At 26.6% G+C, this 27,126-nt stretch overlaps 2 protein-coding genes across 13 annotated transcripts; one reads left to right on the forward strand and one right to left on the reverse strand.

Moving 5' to 3' along the window:
* The first annotated feature begins 3,593 nt into the window (after positions 1 to 3,593).
* Positions 3,594 to 19,092, forward strand: LOC105843226 (uncharacterized protein C16orf52 homolog A). 12 transcript variants are annotated; one of them, XR_010640159.1, is made up of 8 exons: positions 7,399 to 8,844; positions 8,906 to 9,457; positions 9,578 to 10,054; positions 10,137 to 10,360; positions 11,747 to 11,846; positions 16,736 to 16,945; positions 17,274 to 17,313; positions 18,866 to 19,092. XR_010640159.1 is itself a non-coding variant. In XM_065803757.1 (5 exons), the coding sequence occupies exons 1-3, from the start codon at positions 3,677 to 3,679 to the stop codon at positions 16,939 to 16,941; spliced, it is 519 nt and encodes a 172-aa protein (XP_065659829.1). In that variant the 5' UTR covers positions 3,596 to 3,676; the 3' UTR covers positions 16,942 to 16,945; positions 17,274 to 17,313; positions 18,866 to 19,092. The 12 variants fall into 12 exon arrangements, 3 of the variants coding, with proteins under 3 accessions (XP_065659829.1, XP_065659831.1, XP_065659830.1); XR_010640153.1 differs by lacking the exons at positions 7,399 to 8,844; positions 8,906 to 9,457; positions 9,578 to 10,054; positions 10,137 to 10,360 and adding exons at positions 3,594 to 3,770; positions 5,040 to 5,238 and having other exon boundaries at positions 16,736 to 16,798; positions 16,899 to 16,945; XR_010640157.1 differs by lacking the exons at positions 7,399 to 8,844; positions 8,906 to 9,457; positions 9,578 to 10,054; positions 10,137 to 10,360 and adding exons at positions 3,595 to 3,770; positions 5,040 to 5,258 and having other exon boundaries at positions 16,736 to 16,798; positions 16,899 to 16,945.
* An 860-nt stretch (positions 19,093 to 19,952) lies between these two features.
* On the reverse strand, positions 19,953 to 20,930 carry LOC136083304 (piggyBac transposable element-derived protein 2-like). The gene has a single exon (XM_065802706.1). It carries the CDS (start codon positions 20,928 to 20,930, stop codon positions 19,953 to 19,955), a length of 978 nt encoding a protein of 325 aa, XP_065658778.1.
* Between the last annotated feature and the right edge of the window lie 6,196 nt (positions 20,931 to 27,126).

The following is a 27,126-nucleotide window of genomic DNA, read 5'->3' on the forward strand; positions in this document are numbered from 1 at the left end:
TATTTCAACTTAAAAATCAACTTAAAAAAAAGGCTGCGGTCCGTGTTTCCCGACTATCTATTTCTTGTGACTATTTTTTAAAAGCCCACCAAAAACCCAACTTTTTTAAAAACCCAACAAAAATATTTTTTTTTAATAATAAATAAAACATTCAGAATGTTCTTATTTTTGTTTTACTGTTTTTGTTTAATACATTTGTTTTCTTCGGTTGTTTTTTTAATTTTTTGTTTTATTGACTAATTTATTTAGGGATCAATGTGTACACTAGGGTTACGACTTTTTTACAACCAAATGCTCTTGTACAGTAGTTTGATGAACTTATACCTAAAATGCACGAAATGAACTATTACTTGCATATCTTTTGAAAAAAATAAACCCCGCCATTGAAAAATCGATTTTGACATAAGTACTACTATGTATTCCTAGTGGACACAAGACGTTTTTATAACGTCTAAAATACGTATTAAAAAAAAGCATTAATACATTTTTTAGACGTTTAAAATACGTCTTGTGCCTACTGGGTTACACGAACTTATGTCAAAACCGATTTTTCAATGGCGGGGTGAACTTTTTTCAAAAGATATGCAAATAATAGTTCATTTTGGTCTTTTTAGGTAAAAGTTCATCAAATTATAGTATAGGAGCATGGGGTTGAAAAGAAGTCATGACCCTAGTGTACACTCATTGGCAGACAAATAGGTAGGACATCCAAGGAGTGTAATACATTGGCTGAGAACATACAATGAGTGTACATACATCAACTTACAAACAGGTAGAACTTGCAAGGTGTGCCGCTACATTGACTGAATCCTTATAACAAAGAGAGGGGGGGTTATTTATTAAACTTTTAAAGTTTTCCCACCCACCCTGAGCGTATTAAGACCCCCTCCTTCCACGTTTATTAATTTTTACTTGTTACCAACAAAAAATTAATCTCAAAACTTAAAAAAAAAGTCCAGTGAAAATCAGCCTTAAAAAATAAAAAATAATTATTTCAGTCATCGATAAAACAAAAACTTCCAGTGTAAAAGTTGCTTTAAAAGTGCTTTAAAAGTCGTCAACCAAGTAAATCTTGATTTGGTTAAAAATAGCTTTTGGTTTATTCTCACCAAAGTAAAAAAAATAAACTTATATCAGCATGTTAAATCCTAGTAAAATTATGATAAAACTGATGTTAGAAAATGCGCATTTGGTCACAAGCCACGCTAGAAATAAATAGTTTTATGAGTGTTTTCATCGAATATATTAGTTTAGATTTATATAATGAGGTTTTTTATAAACAATTCTTATATTGTAACGTGGCGTCAGATTAAGAGTTTTCACGAACTGACCGATATAAATATAGTTTAGAAGAAAAAAAATTCCCATGCCCCCTTTAAAAACCACCCAGTTTATTAGATTTGGACTAAAATTCTTACCCCTACTTCTTTTCCCCTCCCCCACCCCACTTTTCCCTTGCATTGATTATATTGTGGTTGTCATGTGATTGTAATTTTATCACCTCATTCGAAATGGTGGAATCCGTAAAATGTTCTGTAAACATAAACATTAAAAAAACCTTTGAAAAAATCGTTAAAATTTTTTTCTTGATTCGAGTTTAATTAACAATGTAAACTTTTTTACGCTGTTTTTTTATTTCTAAGCACTTAATTGAGTTTTAATAAATAATAAATTATTGTTAATTAGTAAGTAACACCTTTAGTAAAATGTTTTAAGCATTGTTGCATAGATAATTTGTGATATCATTGTATGTTTATAATGTATGTATGTTTATAAGTATGTCAAAATTTAGCAATAATAAAAAACAAACAACATAAATTCCGTATAAAAGTTATCTATACTTCCTTATAATTATTTTGGAAGTAAGTTTATGCAAAAAATTAGCATAAAATTCACTTATAATTGCCAAAAAAAGTAAGGAAGTGATCAAGATAAATCTTTACATTACTGTCTCTTATGAAGTTGTTTTAACAATTTTGAGCACAACAGGTTTTTAGAATTTTAAGTATCAATTCTTAACAATTTCTTGGTTCTTTTATGTTCATTTCTTTGTATGATTTAAAATTTTAAACTCTTTTGTAACCTCTTCTTCATGTAATACAATCTTTCATAACTCTTTTTTAGTCACTTCTTTACATGATATAATTTTTTCAATGCTTTAATACCCACTTCTTCACTAAATATAATCTTTCTTAACTATTTTATAACCACTTTTTTATGTGATACAATCTTTTCACCTCTTGTACAGCTAACCTTAACACTTTCTGTCCACATAACTGAACAACAGCCTATTGCTAATCCATTTTTATTTCCAAAAATGCGTGACGTAAATATAAGTACATATTTCTCCAGTAATATAAAAATTGCATAATTTTTTTGGCACATTTTCATAATGATTTTCTTATAACATTCTTAATTATAAAAATTCTTTAAGGATTTCCTCTTATTTTTTGCAATGCTATCCTCTCATATGACTTAATATGACTTTTTTTTGAATGTTTTTGTTGGTGTCAGACCAACTTAATCAATTAAGGACTCCAGAGTATTATATATATATATATATATATATATATATATATATATATATATATATATATATATATATATATATATATATATATATATATATATATAAATATATATATATATATATATATATATATAAATATATATATATATAAATATAATATATATATATATATATATATATATATATATATATATATATATATATATACATATATATATATATATATATATATATATATATATATATATTTATATATATATATATATATATATACATATATATGTATATACATATATATAAATATGTATATATATAAATATGTATATATATAAATATATATATATATATATTATATATATATATATATTTATATATATATATAGATATAGATATATATATATATATATATATATATATATATATATATATATAGTATATATATATATATATATATATATATATATATATATATATATATATGTATATATATGATATATATATATATATATATATATATATATATATATATATATATACATATATATATATATATATATAAAAAACAGTTGAGAAATAAGACTAATTTTTTCCACCTATAATTAACAATATTATTTTCTTCTTCAACAAATAAAATTACAATACATGTTTTGACTGTTTTATAGTCATCTTCAGTTGGGTTAAAAAAACATATTTAATTTTATATAAAAATATTTCAAGGTAATAAAATATAAATTACAATTTTTTTATTTTTTTTTAGTTGCGACGAAATAGGCAATAGCAAAAAATTGTACAATAAAAAAGTTATTAGGTTGTTTAGCAAAAGTTAACGATTAATAAAATGGTAACTTTTATGTGAAAAGTGACGTTTTATAATGGTTTAACTGTTGGTTCATATCTGGATTTTTCCATTCAATGAACAAACTTTTCTTAATCTTAGGCTCAAATTTATTGAAGGCAAAATCCAATATTGAGAAACGGTCATTATTATAATTATTAAAACAATTATTGTTAGCATGGAGATGTTTGTATGAGTGAGTTTATTATTAATATAATAATTAATAAATAATAAATAACACCATATTTACTTATTAGATTGTATAGGTAATATTTACTCATTAAATAGTTAAACTATTTAAGAATATCCTGATGAAAGATTTTATTTCACTTCCTGTGCTGGTTTCAGTGTTTTTGGGAATTTGGGCACTTGATACAAATTCTTGGATTGTTTATAACGTAGCAGGTAAAATATGTCATATCTATCTGTGTGTTTGCAAGTGTGTATATTTATTAGAGTGGTCACACAAAATCATACTGAAAAGTTTAATTTTGCAAAATTATTTTTCAGCATGGCTCATTTTTGTCCTTTGGATTTGACTTGCAAAATTTAAAGCTAGTTAAGAAATATTTGGAGGTCAATCCATTAACAAAAGAATCCATTAACAGCATTACTTGTTTGATTGACTTTAATGTGTTATAAATCAATATTCTACTTGTGTGCTGAATTCTAATGTGCATGTTGTTGTTTTTATTTTAAAGGTGTTACTGAATTAATATTAAACTGACATGAAACTTAAAGTGAATTATTGAACTCTTCAAGTTATAAACTATTGATTAAACTATAAAGTGAATTCATTCATGATGGATTAAAAATATTGCCAAACATTGGCTAATCAAAAATATCACTAAAAATTGATAGATCAAATATATTATCAATCATTGATGGATCAAAAATATTATCAATCATTGATGAATCAAAAGTATTACCAAACATTGTTAGATCAAAAATATTACCAAACATTAAAAAATCAAAAATATTGCCAAAAGTGATGAATCAAATCGAATTGTTGCATAGGACTTTCCATTTATTCACTAAAAGTTTTTTTTAAAAAACTCAGATAAAGTTAACTGCGTCTGAATCCAAGAATATCAAAAATTTGTCTGTTTGTCTTTCTTGTCAAACAGTGGAGCCAAGTACCACTTAGAATCTAATCCTCTCTCAATGACATTGGATTTTTATTGAATCTGATCATTTATTTGATTAAGACTGTTGCCAGCATCGTCCACTCTTTTCTCTGAACATATATGGTTAATATGGTCGAATTAAATGTCAGAATTTTACCATCAAAAATAAATAAAAAAATAAAAGAAGTGCAAAGCCAAATAATGAAATACTTTTAGAAAAGTTTCAATGAATATGACATAATATGGCTTTATTAGGTCTATTAAATTTCAGAGTCTAGACAAATTATTTTAATTGTATTATCAATATTTAATGATTTTGTGTGAAAAAAAAAACTTTTCTTATGAGTGTTTTATGAATTTTATGAGTGTTTTACAGTTTTATTCTGCAGATTGATAAAGAAAATTGACCATAAATTAAAGATATTTTTTTTTAAAAGTATGTACATAAATTGTAAACCTTGGAATCCTTTCAGCTTATATATATTTTTAATTGCATTAAAAAAATGTATTGAGTTTGTAGCATTTTCTGATTTAAATTTGTTTTTAGGTACTACTCGGTTTGGACTTAAATACATATGTATTCAGTTTTTGAACCTAAAGGATGAAGAGTTTTGTGAAAAGTTTAATTCACCTTCATTTTGGGTGGCATCTTTTATATTTATAATTATTGGGTTAATTCTTGATATTGGGTTTTTCATTCTTTTGATTTTATCAAGATGGCATCATTCATTAGAAAAACTTGCACGGTTAGTGGGAGTGTCTGCAAGTAAATTTTAAACTTTGCTTTTTTTTTATTTATTTATTTTTACAGCAAGATTTTTTATTTATTTACAGTGGTTCTAATAACTTAGAATCATTGTAAATAACTTTGTTACTTTTATGTTAAATTTACACTTTTAATAAATATCAAAAATATAAAACTATAATAAAAAATGATATCAAAAGAAGTCTAGGTTTGCCTTAAATTTAAGAAATAAATTTGAAACATGTTTAAATTATCAAGTTTTATCTTTGAAAATTTATTCTACAGATTATTAATGATGTTTATTTCGGTTTATTTTTTATACTGTTGTTGATATTATTGTTCAAAATAAAACTTTTAGATTAATTCAAAGAAAATCATAGATAAAAAATTTCAAACTACTTATAAAAAGTCAGTGGTAACTTTTATTATAGGTTGCTTTTAAAACAATTTATTGAAAACCATAGGAAAAAAATTGCCTTCAATAAAAGTACAATACAAATGTTATTAGAAAATTTTCAATTTTTATTAAAGCTTTAAAAAAGGAGTAGATATCAAAAGAAAATTGTCAATTATTTCAAAATTATCAAACAATCGATTTCTGTGTGGATTTTGTTTGCTTTTATAACAATTAAAAAAACATGAACAAGAGTTCAATGGAAATTCAACTTCAGGAAATTCTTGAAATTCAACTATTTTACTTTCAGCTCTTTTTGTCCCCTCAAAATTACAATGTTTGTTTAAAGTTCTCAAGACAGATAGCATTGAAAGTATGCTCTTTTCACTTGAAACTTTGAAACTGGCTATTCTCTAAGGTGAGGAATTTAATGAAACGATCAGAAATGAAAAAATCTTAAATATATCCATTTTAGATACTCAAGTGGCCCATTCGATGATATCAAAATTATTATTATTGTTTATAGAATGATAGTCACTAATCATCCTTTAACTAATAATCATTCATATAAAAAAAGGATTTTCATATGAAAATGTACATAAACAGGACTCGGATTATGTGATCACCATTTGCAATATCTAGAAATGCTCTTGGTCTTTGAATTTTTAACTTTTTAAAGACTCTGTTTTGATCACTAGACTCAATAGCTTTTATTCAATAAAAAGTATTTATATTGATCTTGAATTATGATTTATATTGATCGTGAATTATGATTTATATTGATCGTGAATTATGACTTATATTGATCTTGAATTATGATTTAAAATCTTATTGTAAAACTATATTATTACTATTATTTTTATTATTAGTAAATATGATTTAAAATTTAATATTTTAATTAATTTATTTTATTTATAATATTTTAATTTATTTTATTTATAATATTTTAATTAATTTATTTTATTTATAATATTTTAATTAATTTATTTTATTTATAATATTTTAATTAATTTATTTTATTTATAATATTTTTATTAATTTATTTTATTTATAATATTTTAATTAATTTATTTTATTTATAATATTTTAATTTATTTTATTTATAATATTTTAATTTATTTTATTTATAATATTTTAATTAATTTATTTCATTAATCGTCAGATAAAACTAGAAAAATTAAACACAATAAAGTACAATATAGTTATCAAAAAACAACCACTTATTACAACAGCCTAAAGGAATTTAGCGGTGATCAAATATTTTAAATTAAAAAAATTGCAATTTTTTTAATTTAAAATATTTGATGACCGCTAAAATCCGTTAGACTGTTGTAATAAGTGGTTGTTTTTTGATAACTATATTGTACTTTATTGTGTTTAATTTTTCTAGTTTTATCTGACGATTAATGAAATAAATTATAAAAAAAGAATCCTATCCTATATTTCCTTATAAATCAAATGCTCGAAACTCTTTTGCAGATATGTATACAAAATTAAAGATAGAGGGGTTTAAAAATATATAAAAACTAATTTAAAGATTTTATAGTTATTTTAAACCAAAACAAAAAAAACTCAAATGAATATTTTTTTAAATATCTTAAAAAATATATATTTAATATATTTTTAAATATCTTTTTTGTTATTATATCTATTATCCCAGCTTATTCAATTTCTAATTTAAAACATTTAAATTTTTAAATAAATAATTCCTTAAACTTTCATACAATGCGCAAATATCTTTAGCATAATTTTTAATTAGTTGATTTTTAAATTTGGTGTTTAAAAAAACAATAATTAAAAATATGTAAGTTTTGACTGAAACAATTTTTGCAGTAATAAATTCTTCTTTTGTTTTCTCATTAATTTTTGCAATATGATAAATTGACCATTTTAATAAACAGTGTTTACGGTTTTTAATAAACTGAAAACTTAATGACCAGAAATATTTTGGGAAAATGCAATTTGCAACCTTAATCACTTAATTCGAGCCTTGATATAAACTCATGAGTTAAAAAATTTTTGATGAGTTATATAAAATGTGTTTTAAAAATATATACCAAATAATTGTACACAAAAATGAAGTTTGTGTTGAAATTTGCCTATATGTTAACTATTCGTCCAGTTGGGCAATTCCATTCCAGTGAGTCAAAAAAAAAAATATTTTTAAATTTAATTTAAAAATATTTTTTCAATTCTGAAGAAGGAATTCAAAAGAAGATAGGTGATATTTTAATTATCCAAAAGAAAAATTGTAGAAGACAAGTTTATCTTCATGTTTTAATTATTACAACTTTGCATTAACTATTAAATTTTTTTTATGAAAAGAAAAACAAAAATTCTTATTACATTTGATTATGATATTTAAAGTTGATTTCATGGCCCATATTTTTTGTTTTTTAAAGATAATGATGTCTTTTAATATTTCATTATCATAAATTGTAACTAGGTATCTTGGGGTATCTTAATTTTTATGCCAAAGTGAACGGCATTTTGAATTTCCGTGCATGATTTAAAAGATCTAATTATTTAGAGAAAGAAGTGATAAAAAGTTTCAATGAAAGTGATTTTTTTTTATTTGCGTATTTTAACTTTTTTTACTGTTACTGAATTGAATGGCAAAAGTATTTTTTTTCTTCTATGACATTTTAGCAGTGTTTTTTTGCATCACGCACAGACATATCACGCACAGACAAATATTCATCCGTGCATGATAATTATTTTTCTTTAGCTTTATAACGTTTTCTTTAGCTTTATAATCGCATATTTGCTAATTAATTAGTTTGAGTATAATTTAGTTAGATTTAAAACAGTTGCTTAAAAGAATTTAGAATTAAAATGATCAAAGTTAAGCATTCAATAGTTCAGAAAAAATTTAGAAAGAAAACACTGAAAAAATTCCAGAATATCGGATCGCTGAAACTAATCGAATGAAAAATAAAAGAGCTAACATGACCGAAGAGGAAAAGGAGGAAGTATGTCGAAAAGATTGTGAAAGAAAGAAGCGAAAGCGAGGGGTGAATCAATCTACATCTGATATTGAACAATCATTTTTATCACCTCAGGCACTTAAAAAAATTAATTCAGCATTACCTGCCAATTCAAACAAAAGACGATGTTAATTGCAAAGTGCTTGATTTTTATTTGCAAGAAGATATCAGTAAAATGGCTCCAGGATGCAAAGATGTTGCTGTTGATAAGAAAACAAAAGTGAAGGTATGACACATCGTTTGTATGTAGGAATCACATTTTATTTAATAATTTTGTTTTCTTTTAGAAACAAATTCGTCACATGCTGATGACCATAGGAGAAGCATATTCACTTTTTAAAATTGAGCATAATAATTTAAAAGTGGAAAATTCTAAGTTTTACGATCTGCAGCCATTCTATTTCAAGCTAGTAAACGATCTTCCCCACAATATTTGCCTTTGCGTATACCATGAAAATATCAGGTTGTTAACAAATGCCCTTCAAAAAAATTTAATATTATGTCAGACAGTTGACAGATCTGTATGTAATTAAAGCAAAAAATCTTGCATGTTTATGGAATGTAAAGTGAACTGTGGGTTGCCAAAGTTTGATGAATATGTTTCTAATGTAATAGACTCATTTGGAGTAGATTTTAACAAACCGCGCTTTGTTTTTGACCAATGATCTTCAGAAAATGTGCAGAAAATTGAACAACCACTAGCATCTTTGTTAGAGGTGTGCGTATTACTGCGTCAGTAATTGCCAGATTATGTACGTCATGTGTATATAAAGCGACAACAAAGTGCATATTTTTGTTTATGCCGCCAAAATGTATCAGAAAATGAATTGATTATACAAGTAAGTAAAACTGTAATTTTGTTTGTAGTACGATAAAAAAACCTTATAATTTTGTATTAAACTTTTTGTTATATTTATAAACTAACTATTCATCCATATTTTTAATTCTTTTAAAATCAGATGGATTTCAGTGAAAATTATGCAATAATGGAGCAAAGTGAAATTTAATCTGCTTACTGGGTTCGTCAGCAACTAACAGTATTCACTTCTGCAGTTTGAAGTAAGAATAATACACATTCCTATGCCATTGTATCCAATCGTTTACTTCATGATAAATAAGCTGTCTTGTTCATTATCAAACAATTATTAAGTCATTATCATAATATTTGTAAATTACACTTTTTCACTGATGGTCCTTTATCACAATTCAAAAACTCTTATGTCATGACAGCCATGAATAACTTGTACAAATTATCATCTGATCTTGTTGAGATTCGTTGGTCATTTTTTGCAACATCGCACGGAAAGGGGGCAGTTGATGACATAGGTGGAGAAATAAGAAGAATGGTTTGGACAACAGTAAAATTTGGAAAACGATATTGTTGCAGTTTAGAAGATTTTGTGAGCATTGCAAGTGAAAAAAATACCAAAATTAATGTAAGTCATTATTTAGAGAAAAAACCTCAAAATGAAAGTTGTAGATATGAAACTTTTGATTATTAAATTTTCATTTTTTTAGATCATCTTGATTACAAAAGAGTGTATTACCGCAAACCAAAGTTGAGATCAATGAGACGCTTTTCAAAGATAAGTTTAAAGTCAATGGTATTCGTCGGCACCACTCTTTTCTTTTTAATATTGATGGTGCTTTTATGGCAATTTGTAACAATCAGAAATGGTAAAAATTGTTAAGAATTCATCATCTTCATTATTGATAAACGCGGTATCATCTCCCTCTGAAAGGTACAAATTTAATACTGTATCCCCAAGTATATTTGCCCCAAGTATATTTGCCTTTTAGAGCAAAGACATACCTTGCCAAAGTATTAGAAATTTTTGATAATATGACACATATTAAATTTCTAAAAGAACAAAATGAACTCATTTTTATATACTTATCTGTAGAAGACCTCTCCTGACATGACTTGTGTGAGTTAAAACCGATAGTATCGCAACCACACTTTAATAACCGTGGACACATTATCATCGAGCCAAAGTGTTACAACTAAATCTATTTTTAAAAATGTGATATTATTCTTTCTATTATATCTTTAACATGATATATTAACTATATAATACATTTTTTATCTTTAATATAATACATTAAAGTATTGTTTTTTAATCAAACATGTATTTAATTAATTAATATTGATATATATGTTATTTATGATAGTCACAATCAGTTTATTTCCAAAAATACAATCCAAAAATGACTTATGTTTGCATGTTCAGTTTGTATTTTTTTTTTGTCCATGCGTGATTTTGGTTTAAACTACTATTGTGGAGCAAAGATACTTTGTTGAATTCTGTAACTTTGTAATAATCTTTAAGAATGCTTGTATAATTACCTATAAAATACAAAACACTCGTCACTAATATATTTTCAGAGAAAATAGGGTTCATTTATTAATTTTTTATTTTTTGTTTTTTTCTGATCCGTGCGTGACTCCATTAAAAAATTTATTTATTCTATAATGAAGCAACCCATAGCTACCATACTTTGTATAGGTAATATATACATAGATGTCAATTAAATAAAAGTCGGTGATTACAAATTGCATTATTTTCAAAATAATTAATGCAACAGATGCAATGTTCCCTGCGTGATTTTTTGGAAATGGCCAGTTGTTGTTATGGGTGCTTCAAAGCTACAAATTATGTTGGTAATTGGAACCAGTACTAATCAGCAATCAGCCCAGAAAATATTATTAAAAGGACTTTGTGCTTTTTTTTTTGAAAGTTTATTATAACATCTTGTTGGGTGTTGTCAATTTCATTTATCATACTAATCCAATGAAATATATTATATTTAAACAGAATAAATTCCCTAACTTTCAACATGTTGATTTTAATTTATTGATTGGGTTGAGTTTTTTGAATACCAGTTTAAGAAAAAAATTCCTGTTATATAACATGTTCATTTGTTCTTTAAAGCTAATGATATCTATAGTTTCTGCATTAGTTGATGATACTAGTACCAGTTATTGTTTTACTTAGCTAAAAAATTATTTTCATAGTGATGCACATTTCTGTCAGGCTTTCTTTTTCAATTTAGTAGAAAATAATCAACTAATTATACTAAAGTCAAACACCTTATTAAAGTTTAATTTAAAGTTTTATCATTTATAGGTCTTTCCAAGCTTGCAGTCAATTGTTTTGCAACATCACCAATACCATTAAATGGTGGTTTTTTATGACTTGTAGCAAAAAATCATCTTTATGGAGACAGGTATTGTTAGGGTTTTTGTGGTTCCTAAAAAGCGCAGCGCAATTGTTTAAAAAAAAAAGAATCTTTTTAATGTTAGAATGATATTCTTTGAAATAGTTTACTATTTATATCTAAGCCTTGTTTGACAATTTGCAATGTTGGAGGGGGTTGTTAACTTGTTTTTTGTCTCACGTATTATTCTTTGATTATTGTTGTCTAACTGAATAATGTTGTGTGATCTGTAGTCTGCCACTGAATAAATGGTACCCCTACAAATAGCTATTGTCAGTTGTTTGTGCACTAAGGAATATGTATAAAAAAAATATACTTGAACATCAGACAGTTATGACATTGATAAACCATGCACTTGTTATTTGTCACATCACAATTTTTGTCATCAAATCTTTTTAAATGCATTTCAATTGTATAGCATTGGTTAAGAGTATTGAATTTATATATTTTGGTTTGTACATACACAAACAGAGTCCCTCCAACAGTTGTACACTATTTTGGTCTTAAACTACAAAACTTGAAAATCCCAGAAACTTTTTGAGAATATTTAGTTTAAAAGAAACATACAGTTCTTTAAGATTACTTAATGTCATGCACTTTTGCATGTATAGTTTCTACCAGTACATAATCTTATTTATCAGGCACTTGTCTAGTAAAGTTATTATCGTTGCATATATTATTGACTCTATTTAATTTTCTTTCCAAAAATATTTTTACTTTCTTAGTGTCTAAAACTGCTAATAAAGCGTGCACACAAAATAAGTGTGAAAGTAGAAAAATAACCAAAAAAAAGGTAGTCATTAACTTTATAATTAAGTATTAATTTTAATAAAATAATATAAGAAGATAAAATATTTCAAAGAAATCAATTTATTCCTGTGGGCATCTAATAAAATTTCGAACCTTGGTTTTGGTGTTACCCATAAGTTTGTGCACAGAACAACAATCAAAACTATTTGATGGTTTTTAAATGACATTTTCAAATCTTTAACGTTTCTGCATAGTATTTTTTTATTTTTATTTATTGTCTAATAATTAATTTTTAATAATTTTTAATACTTAGCAATTTGGAAGATTTGCTATTTTAGATATAATTTTTATTTCATTTTATTTATACCATCCCATAGCCAGTTATCACATGTCTACTATCATGTGATTTAGTTGAGGTAGAAGATGTTTCTGTAAACACTCTTCAATATTTACTTTACCAGAAAGTGTAGAATTCGAAACATAGGGTGCTGATTTTTTGTCATACCTGCATAAAGCTTGCCAAATCAAGGCATTTTAAGCAAACTTATCATGTTTTGTGTATTTTAATTTATAAACTGCTTTTCCTCTATATTATTCATTATAATAGGCAGCTCCAGGAATTTGCTAATGACTGTACTTTATACAAGTTTTATCACCTTCAATAATTCAGAAATTTTTAGCAATATACTTGTCATACAACTTTTTTCAGCGGGTTTTATCACTTTTCTTTTTGAATTTCAGAAAGATTTAGTACTTTTTGTGGTTTGAAATCTTGATAAACATATTTAATTCAAACTTTTACAACAAAACTATGAGAAAATTTATATCTTTTTGCGCACTCCCTTAGTGAGAGGTTATTAATAAAACTGTTAGTTTTCTAACTAGCTTTATATCTTATAAAACCTCCTTTCCTCTATTACCAGATTTGTGTTTGATCGATTTTGTTTGGGAAAAATGTAATAACATAACTAACGATGTAGGGAAGTATTTGCAACTTTTTTGCCATTGAGTTGTAGTTTTTACTTGAATTTGTGCAAAAAAAAATTTCTAATGTCTATTTCTTTTGTCATTTTTAAATCCTATTTTAAGTTAAATCGGAAAACTATAATATTTTTTTAAAATTGTTACATGTTTCCAACAAAGTACAAAGATAATTAAAAATATATTAATACAACCACAGAAAAAAATGATGTGTTACTATTTCATATTTATTTTGTGTACACCCTTTATCTCCTTTGTTTCCCTCATTTTGTATGCTTTTTATGATTTGTATTGAAGGAAATTTAAATACCTTGATGCATATATTCTTGACTGAGACTAGGGCGACTATTCTTGACTAGGGTGTCAATGTTAACAGCTGATTTTAAGTTATTTAGTTAAAAACAGCTGAATTTTTTTTTATATTTACTTTTAGTTTGTCTAGTTCATTACATTTACTATTGTCAATATTTGTGGTTAATGAGATGTATGTTTCAGTTTTGCTTTGCTATTTAATTTAAAATATGCTCTTCATACTTTGACATTTATTTTTTGTAACCTTTAGCAGCAGATAACAATTCTTTGCTATGCCATAAAATTTTATGGGGATACTTATTAATTCATTTAATTCCTTACTCCAGAAAATAGCTAGGTATAAAAAGTAAAAAGTCTAAAAAGTTTTGTTAACAAACATTTAAAGTTTCTAAGTAAACATTGCATTTCCAAAGAAACAAGAGGGGTCTAGAGGGGGTTGATATCTGCTTAAAGTAAACTAGTCATATTTCAGGATCGCATTTAAGGTTCAATTTTTTGATTATAATACTAGTTATTATTTTTCAAAAGTTATTTTGTTTCATGTCAGATTATATTAAACCTGTTTTGTTTATCAGCACTAGATCTTTCTATATAAATATTTAAAAGTAGTAAGCAAGTAAAAAAGTTGATAAACTTTATGATTCTATGCTAACATGTGTATAATTGATTTGTAGAATTTTTTTAAAATCTAAAAACTTGTAATAGAAAGACAAAGTATTCATTCCAATAAAAGATTTATATTCATTATACAAGTTACTTTTGAACAGATAATAATCCATTGCGATAAGCTTTGTCAACAAGGGCACGGACCCGAGATGAAACATTTAGAAGAGTACACATTTTTGAAGGGTGCTTTACAAGTTCATTCATGATTTGACATGTTCTTGATTTTAATTGATCAACATTCTCTGGTTGAAAGGAATCAGCAAACACTTGTCTTTTGATTTCAGCATTGGGCTCGATAGGCCGACATTGAGGGACATTGGTGGGGTTATTTTGTTTCAAAACAAATGGAATTTGTTTCTTGTTTACTTACTTAACTACTTTTGAAGAATAATGTGATGAAGCTTTGTCTGGCCAAAAGATGCAAACTTTATAAGGGCAGTGCTTCTAAATGTAAGGGATTAGTCTTCGTTGAAGGCATTCAAATTTGTACATCTGGGCATCAATGGCCATTAACTGGTTCCAGATTAAGTAATCAGAAACACCATGATCACACAATGCACACCAAACACCTACTTTAAAGGGAAACTTGGTGAGAAGCGAATCTCTTCTGGAGTTGTTGAGGCATCTTTGGCATAAAAAGTTTTACTTGAAAACTTGGCCCCATCATTCTCTGTTATATATGTTTCAGCATCCATTATGATGATCGGAAGTCCACCTGCTCCCTTTGTTAAATGCTGTCGATAAAGTCGTCCAAGGGCTTTTCTTATTTCACCTTTCTTAGCTGGATAGTAAAATGGTGCTGGTTTTTGCTTACGACAATAAACACCATGTCTGTTCAAAGTATTTAAGACAGTTTTGTGACAAATATTGTATTTTGGGGCAGCTCTTCTTAAACTTTAGTATTTTGTGTTGTTAAATTCACATATAAGACCTCCAAGTGCAGCACCAGTGATCTTTCTAGCAGCTCCATTGTTTCTATGACCATCAGTAACACCCACCATCTTCTCTGATCATCGGTCTGAGAACCTTGTATACACCAGATTTGCTATAACCTGCATTTTGCAGAGCCTGTAAGCGATCTTTCTTACTCAAGTGTTCAGTACTTTTCAAGATATTGTTTGCGATTTCATGAGATGCTATATCAAAACTGTGTTATAAAACAATGTACCCAAATGATACTAAAACAGAAAAATGACAATTAGAAGCATGAGTCACCTGTATATCATATAACACAGTTTCTTTTTTTAGACAGGATTTATTCTAAACATATTTGCATGTTAACATTATTCTATGAATCAATTACACGCACGTTATCATGCAGAAAATTTTACAAATAGCTAACAAGTAGTATTCTTCTTTTTTTGTTTTCATAGCTGTAAATTCCATCATAAATAATGAACCTATTTTTGCTTACACCAAAAGGTATTAATATATTACATTTAGTAGTAACTTTAATGTTTAGCTAGTAGATTTTAACTTAAATCTTCATTTAGTATATATAAGTCTCACATATAGTATATAGTAGATGTATATTGCGGTAGTGGTGTAGTGTTAGAGCGCTAGCTTCATAAGCAAGAAGTTCTAAGCTCAATTTCCACCATGTCCCTGATAGTACTGCACTCAACTCGTTTCTTTGCATAGTGACCTTGTTTGTCAAGGTTTGTGTTTTAGAGTTAAAGAGTTGAGTGAAGGTTGTAACCACAATAAAGAAGTTTCTTCAACTTTAGTGGCCTTCTCTGCCTTGGGAAGGTAAAAAACATTTAAAAAATCTGAAAATTTTAATAAAGTAACAAACTTAATTTGTATTAAATAATTTAGTTGTAATCTGTGTTTTTTCTTTTTTTAATTAAAGATTTTTTTTGTTGCTGAAAATTTTTTTAACTTGTTTCTTTGCGAAACAGCCTTGTTCACCAAGGTTTGTGTTTCGGAGTTAAAGAGTTAAAAGAGGGTTGTAACTACAAAAAGCAGCCTCCTCTTCTGTAGTGACCCTCTTGGCCTTAGGAAGGGGAATAACATTAAAATAAAAATGAAAATAAAAAACATCCTAAAAGTATGCAACAACTCTAAGAAAAACCCTTCCACACTTCAGGTTTATTTTAATATAAATTGATATGTGGTATATAAGAGGCCTGCCATTTCATTACTTGCAAACAACTAAATTATAAACTTAACTTTTCAACTTTTTTTAGTGACTTCATTTTATTTTGCTGCAATATTGTTTCCGTGTGGATTTAGTGCAGATGAAATTGGAGGTGAACCATATAAACTCCCGCCAACCGCATCCATAGGTTATTCATTTTTTTTGTTTTATGCATCTCTCATTTTGCTGACAATGGTTGTCTTCTTTTATAGTTGGAGCATTATAAGAAGAATTGTGCTTAGAGATATAAGATAATAAGGTAAGAAAATCTGTTGTACCTTGTGGGCTAGAATGATAGCCAATAATAGTGTTATAATTGTTTCATAACTAATGCGTTGTATGATTATTTATAATTTAAAAGCAATTGATAATTGTTACAATTACTATTAAAATTATTAAAATTATTTTTGAAAAAATAAAGTTAAAGTAAAGTTTTTATTGTAGATTTTATTTTTATGTTTTAAAATTTTGTTTTTAGTACAATTTTCAAATACTTTGAAAATATAAAAATATGAATATGTCATTATTGACATAAACTATAAATGTGTCTTAAAAACTTGCATATGTTTTTCATTTCTTTAAATTAGATCAATTTGTTTATCTACGCAACAGCTATTGTTTATCAAGGTTGGTATTTTGGAGTTATAGAATAGAGCAAATAATAAAATAATATTAGTACCCTCCTTTATTATAGTTGCCCCCTAGGTCTCAGGAATGTAGATATATTTTTAAAAAATATACATCATGTAACCTTGCAAAGGTTTCAGTAGACAGATAGCTAGTTGATTCTTATACTGGATTAAACACATCACATTACTTTGATACTTGATTGAACAGATTAATATTACTTGATTAAATTTAATATCAACTTGTACATCAATATGATTTTTAAATGAAATTTGTTTGAGTTGTTTCCTAATCTGTTACAATAAGAATTAACACTAACTTATGTTGATATTTGAATTTCTCAAGCAAAACAGTTATTTATTTTTATTTTTATTTAATTGCTATAATTGAGTTGAGTTAGTTTGATTACTTTTAAACAATCATTAAAGACTAGGAAAAAATTTCAATAGATCGTCACTTCACTGGTAAACTAATCCCAACAAGTACTATTTTTATTTAAATAACGACAATATTCAAAGCGTTCTGAATGTTGCTATATTGTTCCATATTTTTTAATAATCTTTTCCAAATTTTTAATAATTTTGTATTCTAATCTAAACGGAAAATGTGTTTTTCTAGCTCCCTGGTATGTCTGATAAATGAATTCTAAATTGTTTGGTCTAAAAAAAAATCATTGCAAAACAGCTGCAAAAAAACATTTTATAATAATACTTTTTCACACTTTTTTATATCAGGTGTTGGTCAACTAATCGCACCTCTAATAGAACTATCGTAATTATTGACTATCGTAATTATTGACTATCGTAATTATTGACTATCGTAATTATTGACTATCGTAATTATTGACTATCGTAATTATTGACTATCGTAATTATTGACTATCGTAATTATTTTTTTTCCTTTATTTAATTTTTATTCTGCAGATCCTTTAGAAGTTTTTACTATTTAATTTTATAGTTTTAAATATGTGGGTTTTATTTTTTAATAAAGGTTTTCTAGTATTGGGGAAGTATAAATTGTCTGTAGTCAGTGAGTCGAATTCAGGAAGGTCTTCATTAAAACTATTTTACAATTTGTAAACCAATTGCTTGGTTTTTATAACTGTTATCAAATACTGTTCCTTTTGCAGTATAAATTATAATTAAGTTATAATAAAGATTCACATAACATATTAGATTTGATGCCAAATTGGGCCCTTTTTAAAGGGATATATTGAATTCAACCCAACCTATCTTTGTAGAGCATTAACTTTTGTCCACAGTGGATTTAGCATTTTTTGATGTTTTTAACTAAATTTATATTCATCGACAAATTTTAAATTTCATACAAATTTTCTTTAAGGATTCAAAAATAACTACATAAAGTTACCATACCACCTCAGTTTGAGGGGGTTCAAAAAGGTTTTGAACAACCTCATAAATTGTGAAATCTGGTCCTAATATCAGGTTTCACAATTTTATATTTTATAATAAAGTTCTTTATTTTGAACTGTTATAATTATAATAGACTTAAAATTGTTAAGATTGGGTTACACAGACTTATCTTTTTTTAGAAATTCGTTTTGGAATTGGATTGGTATTCGTGTCAAATAAAACATTCACATTCCTTATTTGTGTTTTAAAATACCTTGATTAAATGGACATCAATTTCTTTACGATTAGTTGAACAAGAAATGTGCAAAACATTACAAAACTAACACGTGTATATTATTACAAAACTAAAACATTACAAATACGTGTATATTATTGTATATTAAATTTGATCTCTATTTAGCAATCATTACGTTTTTATGATGCTGCAATCAAGCGGTTCGCGCTAAAAAGATATTTTGTACGCTCATTTGATCTCTATTTAGCAATCATAAGTTTTGTTATGAAACTTTTTTTTAAATAAAATGTGTAAATGTTTTAAGAGCAAATAATAAAGATATTAGAAAAAACTTTATGATTTAATAAGAATTTTTTTTATCTAGTGTACCCTAAACTTGTTTTTATAAATCATTTAAAAATTATTTAAGAAAATATTTACTTAAATATTTGTTATATTTAACAAGCTACAGTTGTTTTTACTTAATTTTTAAAAATCTTTTAGTGTTATTAACTTTGATTGATTCATAAGTAGCTTATGCCTTCTTTTTTTTTATGCAAACGCCCATTTAAAAGCAAGCTACTGCGTTATACGGAATAATACACAGTATCTAAACGGTAACTACTTGTTTTCTATAAGCTTTACACAAAACTTTCCCCATTAATTTAGTGTTATGATCCCATATTTAAAGTAATTTTTTATTTTTAAGCTAGATTGAATAAATAAAAAAAATTAGATTTGACCTAGTTTGACTTTTTCTTTAACCCTTTACAGGCCAAATTATGACAAATTAATGTAAAAAATACTATTTTTTGTTATACTAACAATTTAAGTTCACAAAATAAGTTGTTGAAAAAAAAAATTCAAAATTTTGTAATTTTGGTCAAATTTGGGTTTGATGCCATATGGCATCATTGGTCAATAAAGATAATATCTGAAAACAAAGTTATAAAACATTTTTATTGAAATATATATAAACAGCAAAGACAAAAAACTTTTTGTTCAAAAAGCATGTTTATTCTAATATATGTAAGCACTAAATACAGTTTTACTCAATTATGGAAGTCTACATAGCAGTTGCGATTGGCTAACAAGCAAAGGAAAACATTACATTTTGCACACATCATTCTGCTATAACTCTGACACAGCCTGCATCTTTTTTTATCTTTTTGTGGTTTTGGCCAGTGTCCTATATGATCATACCTAATATCATTATTAGGGATTGGTATGACTGGTTTCTTTCTATTCCTTTGTTGAACTTGCTTGATACCGCTAAGTTTAGCTGGTCTTCCCCTACCCTGGATTGCTTTTGATTTATTCGCTTGGATAAGAGCATTTGAAATATCTACTGTAAATTCTGCTAATGCTTGGTGTTTGTTGATTGGAAGACCTAATTGCTGATAATGCCGTTTATATAAGATCCAGGCATTCACTTTGGCCACATCTACAAAATGCCAGAACACTTTGATGTACCATCGTCGTGTTTTTACTTCTGTGCGGTACAAGGCAATTAGCATATCTGCTAGATCTACACCTCCCATGCATTTATTGTATGCTGCCACTATATATGGGCAAGCAACGTTTTTTTTTTCTTTTGTTTTGCTGCACCAGCGGTATATGGTAGTCAAAGGTGCTATGCCAAAACAGTTGGATACCAAATGAACAATACTGTTGTCTAACCATTTTACAACAATTAGTGCAGAATTTTTATCAATACGATAATCAAGTGAACCTCTATCTTTTTTCTTGAGTTCTTTTGATGGTATTACTGGGCACCCATGTAAACGATTTGGTCTGATTGTGCCTGCAGCTTTTATTCCAATACCTTTAAGGTATTGGATCAAATTAGGGGTGGAAAACCAATTATCAAAGAAAACAACTTTGTCTTCATGTTTAGGTAACTCCATGCACAAATACGCCACTGATTGAGCACTTACAGATAAATGACTATACTCTGCTGGTATTGTACTTTCCTTTCCAGCATAAAGGTAAAAATCATACATCATTCCAGACCGTCCAGCTCTGACCATGTTTTTAAAACCCCATTTACATGGTTTTTTAGGATTATATTGTCGTATCTTTGAGTATTTAGTTTTTGAAGGTATTATTTGTTCATCAATAGCATGGAAACGTTCAGGTTCTAAACTAATGCATTGTTTTCGGATCAACTCAATGACAGGTGCAATTTAAATAACTTTCCACTATCTTCTGAAAAAGTTGTGTTGTCTACAAAGTGTAGATTTTGCCGCAATAGTTTATATCTGTTTCTCGGCATATTGTCAGCAATTAGAGGATATCGAAGAGAAGTGGACCAATAGCTACTGTAGGCAGGTAGTTTAACTAGCCCCATTAACATTTGCATCCCAATTAACATAGAAATTTCATCAAGAGTGGTGTTGATACACTTCCCTGATTTTTGTGTGCTGTACAAGTTTGTGTTTTCAACAATTAACTGCAATAACTCATCGGTAAAGAAATATTTGAAATATTGAAAAGGTGAGCTTATTTTATCTGGTATGTTCTTAAACTGATGTTCACATAAACTGGTATCGATATAATCTGAGTTCAGGTCTTTTTTTACCCATTGGTACTCATGTTTTTTTTTTAAATCAGCTAGTGATATATCATCATCATCACCATCATCGTCATCGTCATGATTATCATCAACATCAGCAGCAGCACAATTATCAGTGTTAACATTCTCCTTGGCTAAAAACTCATCATCATCTGATAAATCTGATAAATCGGACACATCTCCATTAGTTACAAAATCTATCACATCAGCAACTGAATATTTTTTTCTCTGTGCCATATATATGTTATAGTGTCTATATAATAATTTTTTTAAACCTAAATATATTTATATAATATAGTAATATATATGTATTGCAATAACTTAAAAAAAATATTAACATTTATTAAATGCTCAATTTAAACAAAAAAACATAACTTTAAATGAAACTAATAATTTCTATTATATATATCATAAATACAACTCCTTTTGGCCAATGACGCCATGTGGCATCATTTACTTTTGAAAATTTATAATACACCAAATAATGATCACTTTTTAACTAAAATACCCTCAAATAAATCTTTATTATTTATATTGTTAATATCATTTAGTAAAGTATTTTTTAAATGTGTTATCTAAATACAAAATGAAAAAACAAAAAATGAGATATTTGAGTTTTTACATCTTTCCTCTAGTACAATAATAAAGCTTGTGTTTACTTCTTACAAAGTATGTTCTACCATTATGAAAAGTTTTAGCGTGTGTACACTTCGGTGTTGAATAACAAACAAAAGCATTCTCCTTCTTATAGGCTTTAGTAAGCTATAGAAGAACTCAATTAAGAAAGTCAAGAAGCTATAGAAGAACTCAATTAAGAAAGACAAGAAGTCAATTAAGCCTTATGGCATCACTGGCCCATAAAGGGTTAAAAAGAATAGTCAAACTAGGACGTTAAGATATTGTTTCAAAATTTGCAATTTCTCTCTTCAGTTGAAAGAAAAGTTCCGAAAAAAGATTAACTCTTTTAGATAATTTTCTTTGAGATTCACAGATGAGAGGACATTATCTACCCTAACCTAATTTAACATCTAAACAATGGACGAACTAATCTAAATAAATGATGGCCTCGATCATGTGTTTAAATTTTAAGATACTTTTAATCCATTGCAAATTAGATTAGCAAAATATTTCATTTGCAATATGTTCAATAGGCTCTAACAAATTTATTCTCACCAATATTTTAACACAAATAGTAATTTAAACACTCGATTTAGTTTATATTACTTGTACCCGTTTCAAATGTACTAGTCCGTCTATGAAAAACACTTAGAATCAAGTAATATTCCTTTGATTTATCGTATTTTTTTGTTCGCACAACAGAAATGTTAACAATATGTTGGTTGATAAAATGCTTCTTTCTAGATACTAATATTTAATAATTAAATGTTTCATTTTATTTACCACGCAACTTATACTGCATCAAATTCTTAGAGTCTCTAAAAACTCTCGTCTTTGTTTCAAACATTCTGACTAGTAAAATTTTGTTTTAAACATCCTGTTAACAGTCTCATAAAATTTTGTGTACACCCTGAGCATGCAAATTTTCTTTAGATATATACTCATTGTTTTCTTTAATGTGGATTTAATCTTTTATTTACTCGTTGTTGTTTTCTTTATTGTTATAGTTATTATTTCTTTATTTTTATTATACTTAAAAAAAATATCGATGCCTTTTATGACACGACTTACTAATAAAAAAGTCAACAATATCTTAAACGTAATAAAAAGTCAACAATCTCTTAAACATCAAGTAATAAACTAGTTTTTTAATCCTCTCTGAAAATGGTTCTTCCTTTTTAATTCTTTTATCGCTTCTCCTTTGACGAGAACGTAGTGAAGTATAAAGAACACTGTACATTTTTAAGTTAATTTAATTGGATGTAACAAACTATTCTGTGATGAGAAGTAAGCCTAATTTCTTGGACCGACGCAACACGCCTCAGAAAAGTGAAAAAAGCATAAAAAACTATTTATAGATGTAATACCGAAAAATTGTACACAAGACTTGGAATTTATGGGATTTTGTCAATGATTTCATTTTTAAGGTTTAAAAATGAGTTTGACCACTCTGAACTAATAGAGTCTATTAAAGTCCTTGTGAACTTGTGGTCTACATGCATAATAATGAATTTAAAAGAGGCTAATTGAGTCCATATGATTTTAGGGTCTACATACATACTTTTTTGTACGTTATATACCAAATTATATAAGTTATGGGCTAAGTATTTATTTTAGGTCAAAAATGAAATTTTTATTTTTAAGATAAAATTTTAAATTTTAAAATAAGCAGTAAAATACGAATAAATTTTTTGATCAACTAAAGCATTACTTTTTAGTTTTGTCAATATTAGTGGCGTGATTAGGCAGGTACGGGGAGGGTTTGGACCGTACTTGGTGACACTAGTACTTTGAGTGACACCAATTTTTTGTGAACCTCTTTTTTTTTTAATTTTTTTTTCAGTATGTTTTACAGGTTCACACTAACATTATTTTACTAAAAAAATAACTCATATTATATATTTTCAACATAAAATATATGTAATATAAAAACAGTTTTGTAAAACACCTTTTAGTTTTTCTATGAGTCAATAATATTAGCAAAATTTTCTGAACCTTTAAGTACTCATCTTTTAGTATTTCATTTGTGTTACCAAATCTTTCAGTACTTCTTTCCTATGTGTTACTAAATCCTGGTTTTGGATTGAATGTGCGTTTTGGATCTCTATTGTAGAAGATATTCAAAAGTATTTCAAAATGCCTTTTTTTTCAATATATAAATTTCGCCAATGAGCAAATATTTTACAATGTTCTTGTAGAAATAAAATGTCTTCTTTTGACAGGAGCAAGCAAAAGCCTATCTTATCATCTTATAGGACCAATAGGTTACCAATGAGAATTCCATATCTTAAAGGTTTCTTGTAGATTCTATAGGGTCCCTTTAGGAGCAACAGAATTGCTACAGCTTAATCAAAGCCTTAGTCAAAAAAAATTTATAGTACCTTATAATAAATGCCATATAAGATATACAGTAGGATTATAGGATTGCTATAGAGCTAATACTGTATTTATGTAAAAATTATAGAATTGCTTTAAGATCTCTGGACTCTATAGATAAAAAGAAAAGAAAAAAAAATTATTTAACAATATTATGTCCTATTAGATCCTATAAGATTTAGTCATATACAATTTCTTTTAATACCAAAAAAAAAGATTGAATTTCTTTTAAACTCATGAGATGATTATGTAGTTTATCTGCAATACACTTATAGGAATTAAAAATAGTCAAAAGGTCTTATAGAGTATTCTGTAAAAATTATATTGGACATTCCTATATGAAACGAGAATATTCAATAGGAAAAAATACTGCAAAATATAAATCCTATTGAACTACAAGAAATATAGATAATCTTTTTTCTTGTGTAATTATCTAATAGGTACTATTAAGTATAACAGTAATACGATTCCTCCTGCATATACGAGATTCCTCCTGCATATACGAGATTCCTCCTGCGTATACAAGATTCCTCTCACACAAACAAGATTCCAATAAGAATTAACCAATAATTTTATTATATCATTTAAGGCATGTGGAAATTAAATTCTATTGGGTTTTTATAAGTCATATAAACTTCAATCAAATATGGTTTTTAAAATTGAACTTTAAATTCAAAAGAAAACTTCGAAGCATAGAAATAGTAGAAAAATTGCTTATAAAAATCTAACTTTTTTTTAAATTATATTTTTTTACTAAGAAAAAAATTCCCAAAAATAGTTTTACAAATGTTAGAAAGCACCTAAAATTTTTTTAAAATTTGTTTACCTCACTTAACCATTTTTGAATTGATTTTACTGATTTTTGTTCATTTTAACAATTGTACACACTAAAGATTAAAGGTAGAAATTTTTAGTTAAGGTAGGATATGTGATATACCCTTAGTAAGGTATAATTTTCTACCTTATAAGGTAGAAAATTATACCTTTAAGTTAGAAAATTGTATGACAAATAATTGTTTTTAATATAATTTTCTACCTTAAAAGGTAGAAAATTATACCTTACTAAGGGTATATCACATATCCTACCCTAAGATAGAAATTTCTACCTTTTTTTTTTAGTGTGTAGAACAAATTCTATTAAAAAAAATTTTTTGTTTTTGGTACAAAATTTTGTCGATTTTTTATTTTAAAGTTATTTTTTGAAACACTCATAACTAATATAACTCGAAGTAAAATCTAAAAAAGTTGGTGGTATTAAAATAACACAGCATACGCAAAAAATACTACAAAAAAGTGCCATTGTTTTCAATGTTAATTCATTTAATGAGATTCTACCTTTACAAATACATTACTAGAATTTCTTTGCTTTTCTTAATAAATACCAGGGTAAAAAAAACTGTTTTACCGTTGCAAAAGATGTTACCAAGAATAGATGGCTTTTTGTAGTTGCAAAGATTTATTAACTATAGATAAAATAAATTGATGTGCAAAATTCTTTCAATAAATAAAAACTTAATAATTTTTCTTTAAAATAAATTGGAAAAAATAAACACAATTTTGTAAAATTTGTTTGTATTTTTTCTAGCCATACCACTTTAAAGTTTTTTGCTGAAACAAGTGATATAAAAAAAAAATTACAATAGTAGACCACTAATAAAAGTGATCTAAGTAGAAGTTATAAAATAGTGGTAGACCACTATTAAGGATTTAATGAAATTTATTTGAGAATAATATATTTCTAAATATACTAAATCTGAAAAAACTCACTTAATTTTCGAATGGTGCACTCCAAATTAAAATTTATTATTTTTAGTCATGTAGTTATAAATTGAATTTATAACTACATGACTGCGGTTATGACATTTTGCAATAATCGCTTTGATTTTGTACAGGTTACAAGTTGGTACACAGAAGTTCTTGTTGGTGTTTTTATCTGTTTATAACGTAAAATCAACTTATTCATATTTCTCAATATTTTCTTAACGATTTAGTTACTTTAATTTTTTTTTTGCGACTTTATATTAGAAAAGTTTTCACTTTGTAATTGAACGTTTGTTAAATTCCAAAGTTTAAACGTGTGATATATTCCAGATAATTTACATTAGTACTGTATCTTTGTCATATGTTTGTGTCTTTCGGCATATATTTCGGTCAATGGGAAAATGACTAGCAACTAGATATTCGTAACAACAAAGACCGCTATTTAACCTTGAGGATTGCTTGCTAAAAAAGCAAAATTCTCATTAAATTATTGTGCTTATTAATGCTACGCGTCTTAACTATTGTTTCGCGTCATAACTATTGTTCCGCGTCATAACTATTGTTATTATATTACATATTATAAACTTACTAACTAGCTATAGTTGCAGCCAGCATGGTAAAGTAACTTTAAGCATGGTAAAATAACTTTACACAACGCAATTTTTATTTATACCACACCAGATTTCTATTTAAATCACTCAAACCTTTTTTAAAAAGCTGTGGTGTTTATACACACCACAGTTCTTTTGCTAGCAATATCGACTACTTGTAGACTTATAGTTACGTTTTACCATGCTAAAATGCTACGATAATTTGCTATCATATTGTTTTGAAATTGTCAACTCAAAACCCACGATATGTATATACATATCGCTGTAGCGAAAAGTGGTTACAAT

The sequence above is a fragment of the Hydra vulgaris genome, chromosome 08, assembly GCF_038396675.1.
Source record: "Hydra vulgaris chromosome 08, alternate assembly HydraT2T_AEP".
In the NCBI taxonomy this organism is placed as follows: Eukaryota; Metazoa; Cnidaria; class Hydrozoa; order Anthoathecata; family Hydridae; genus Hydra; species Hydra vulgaris.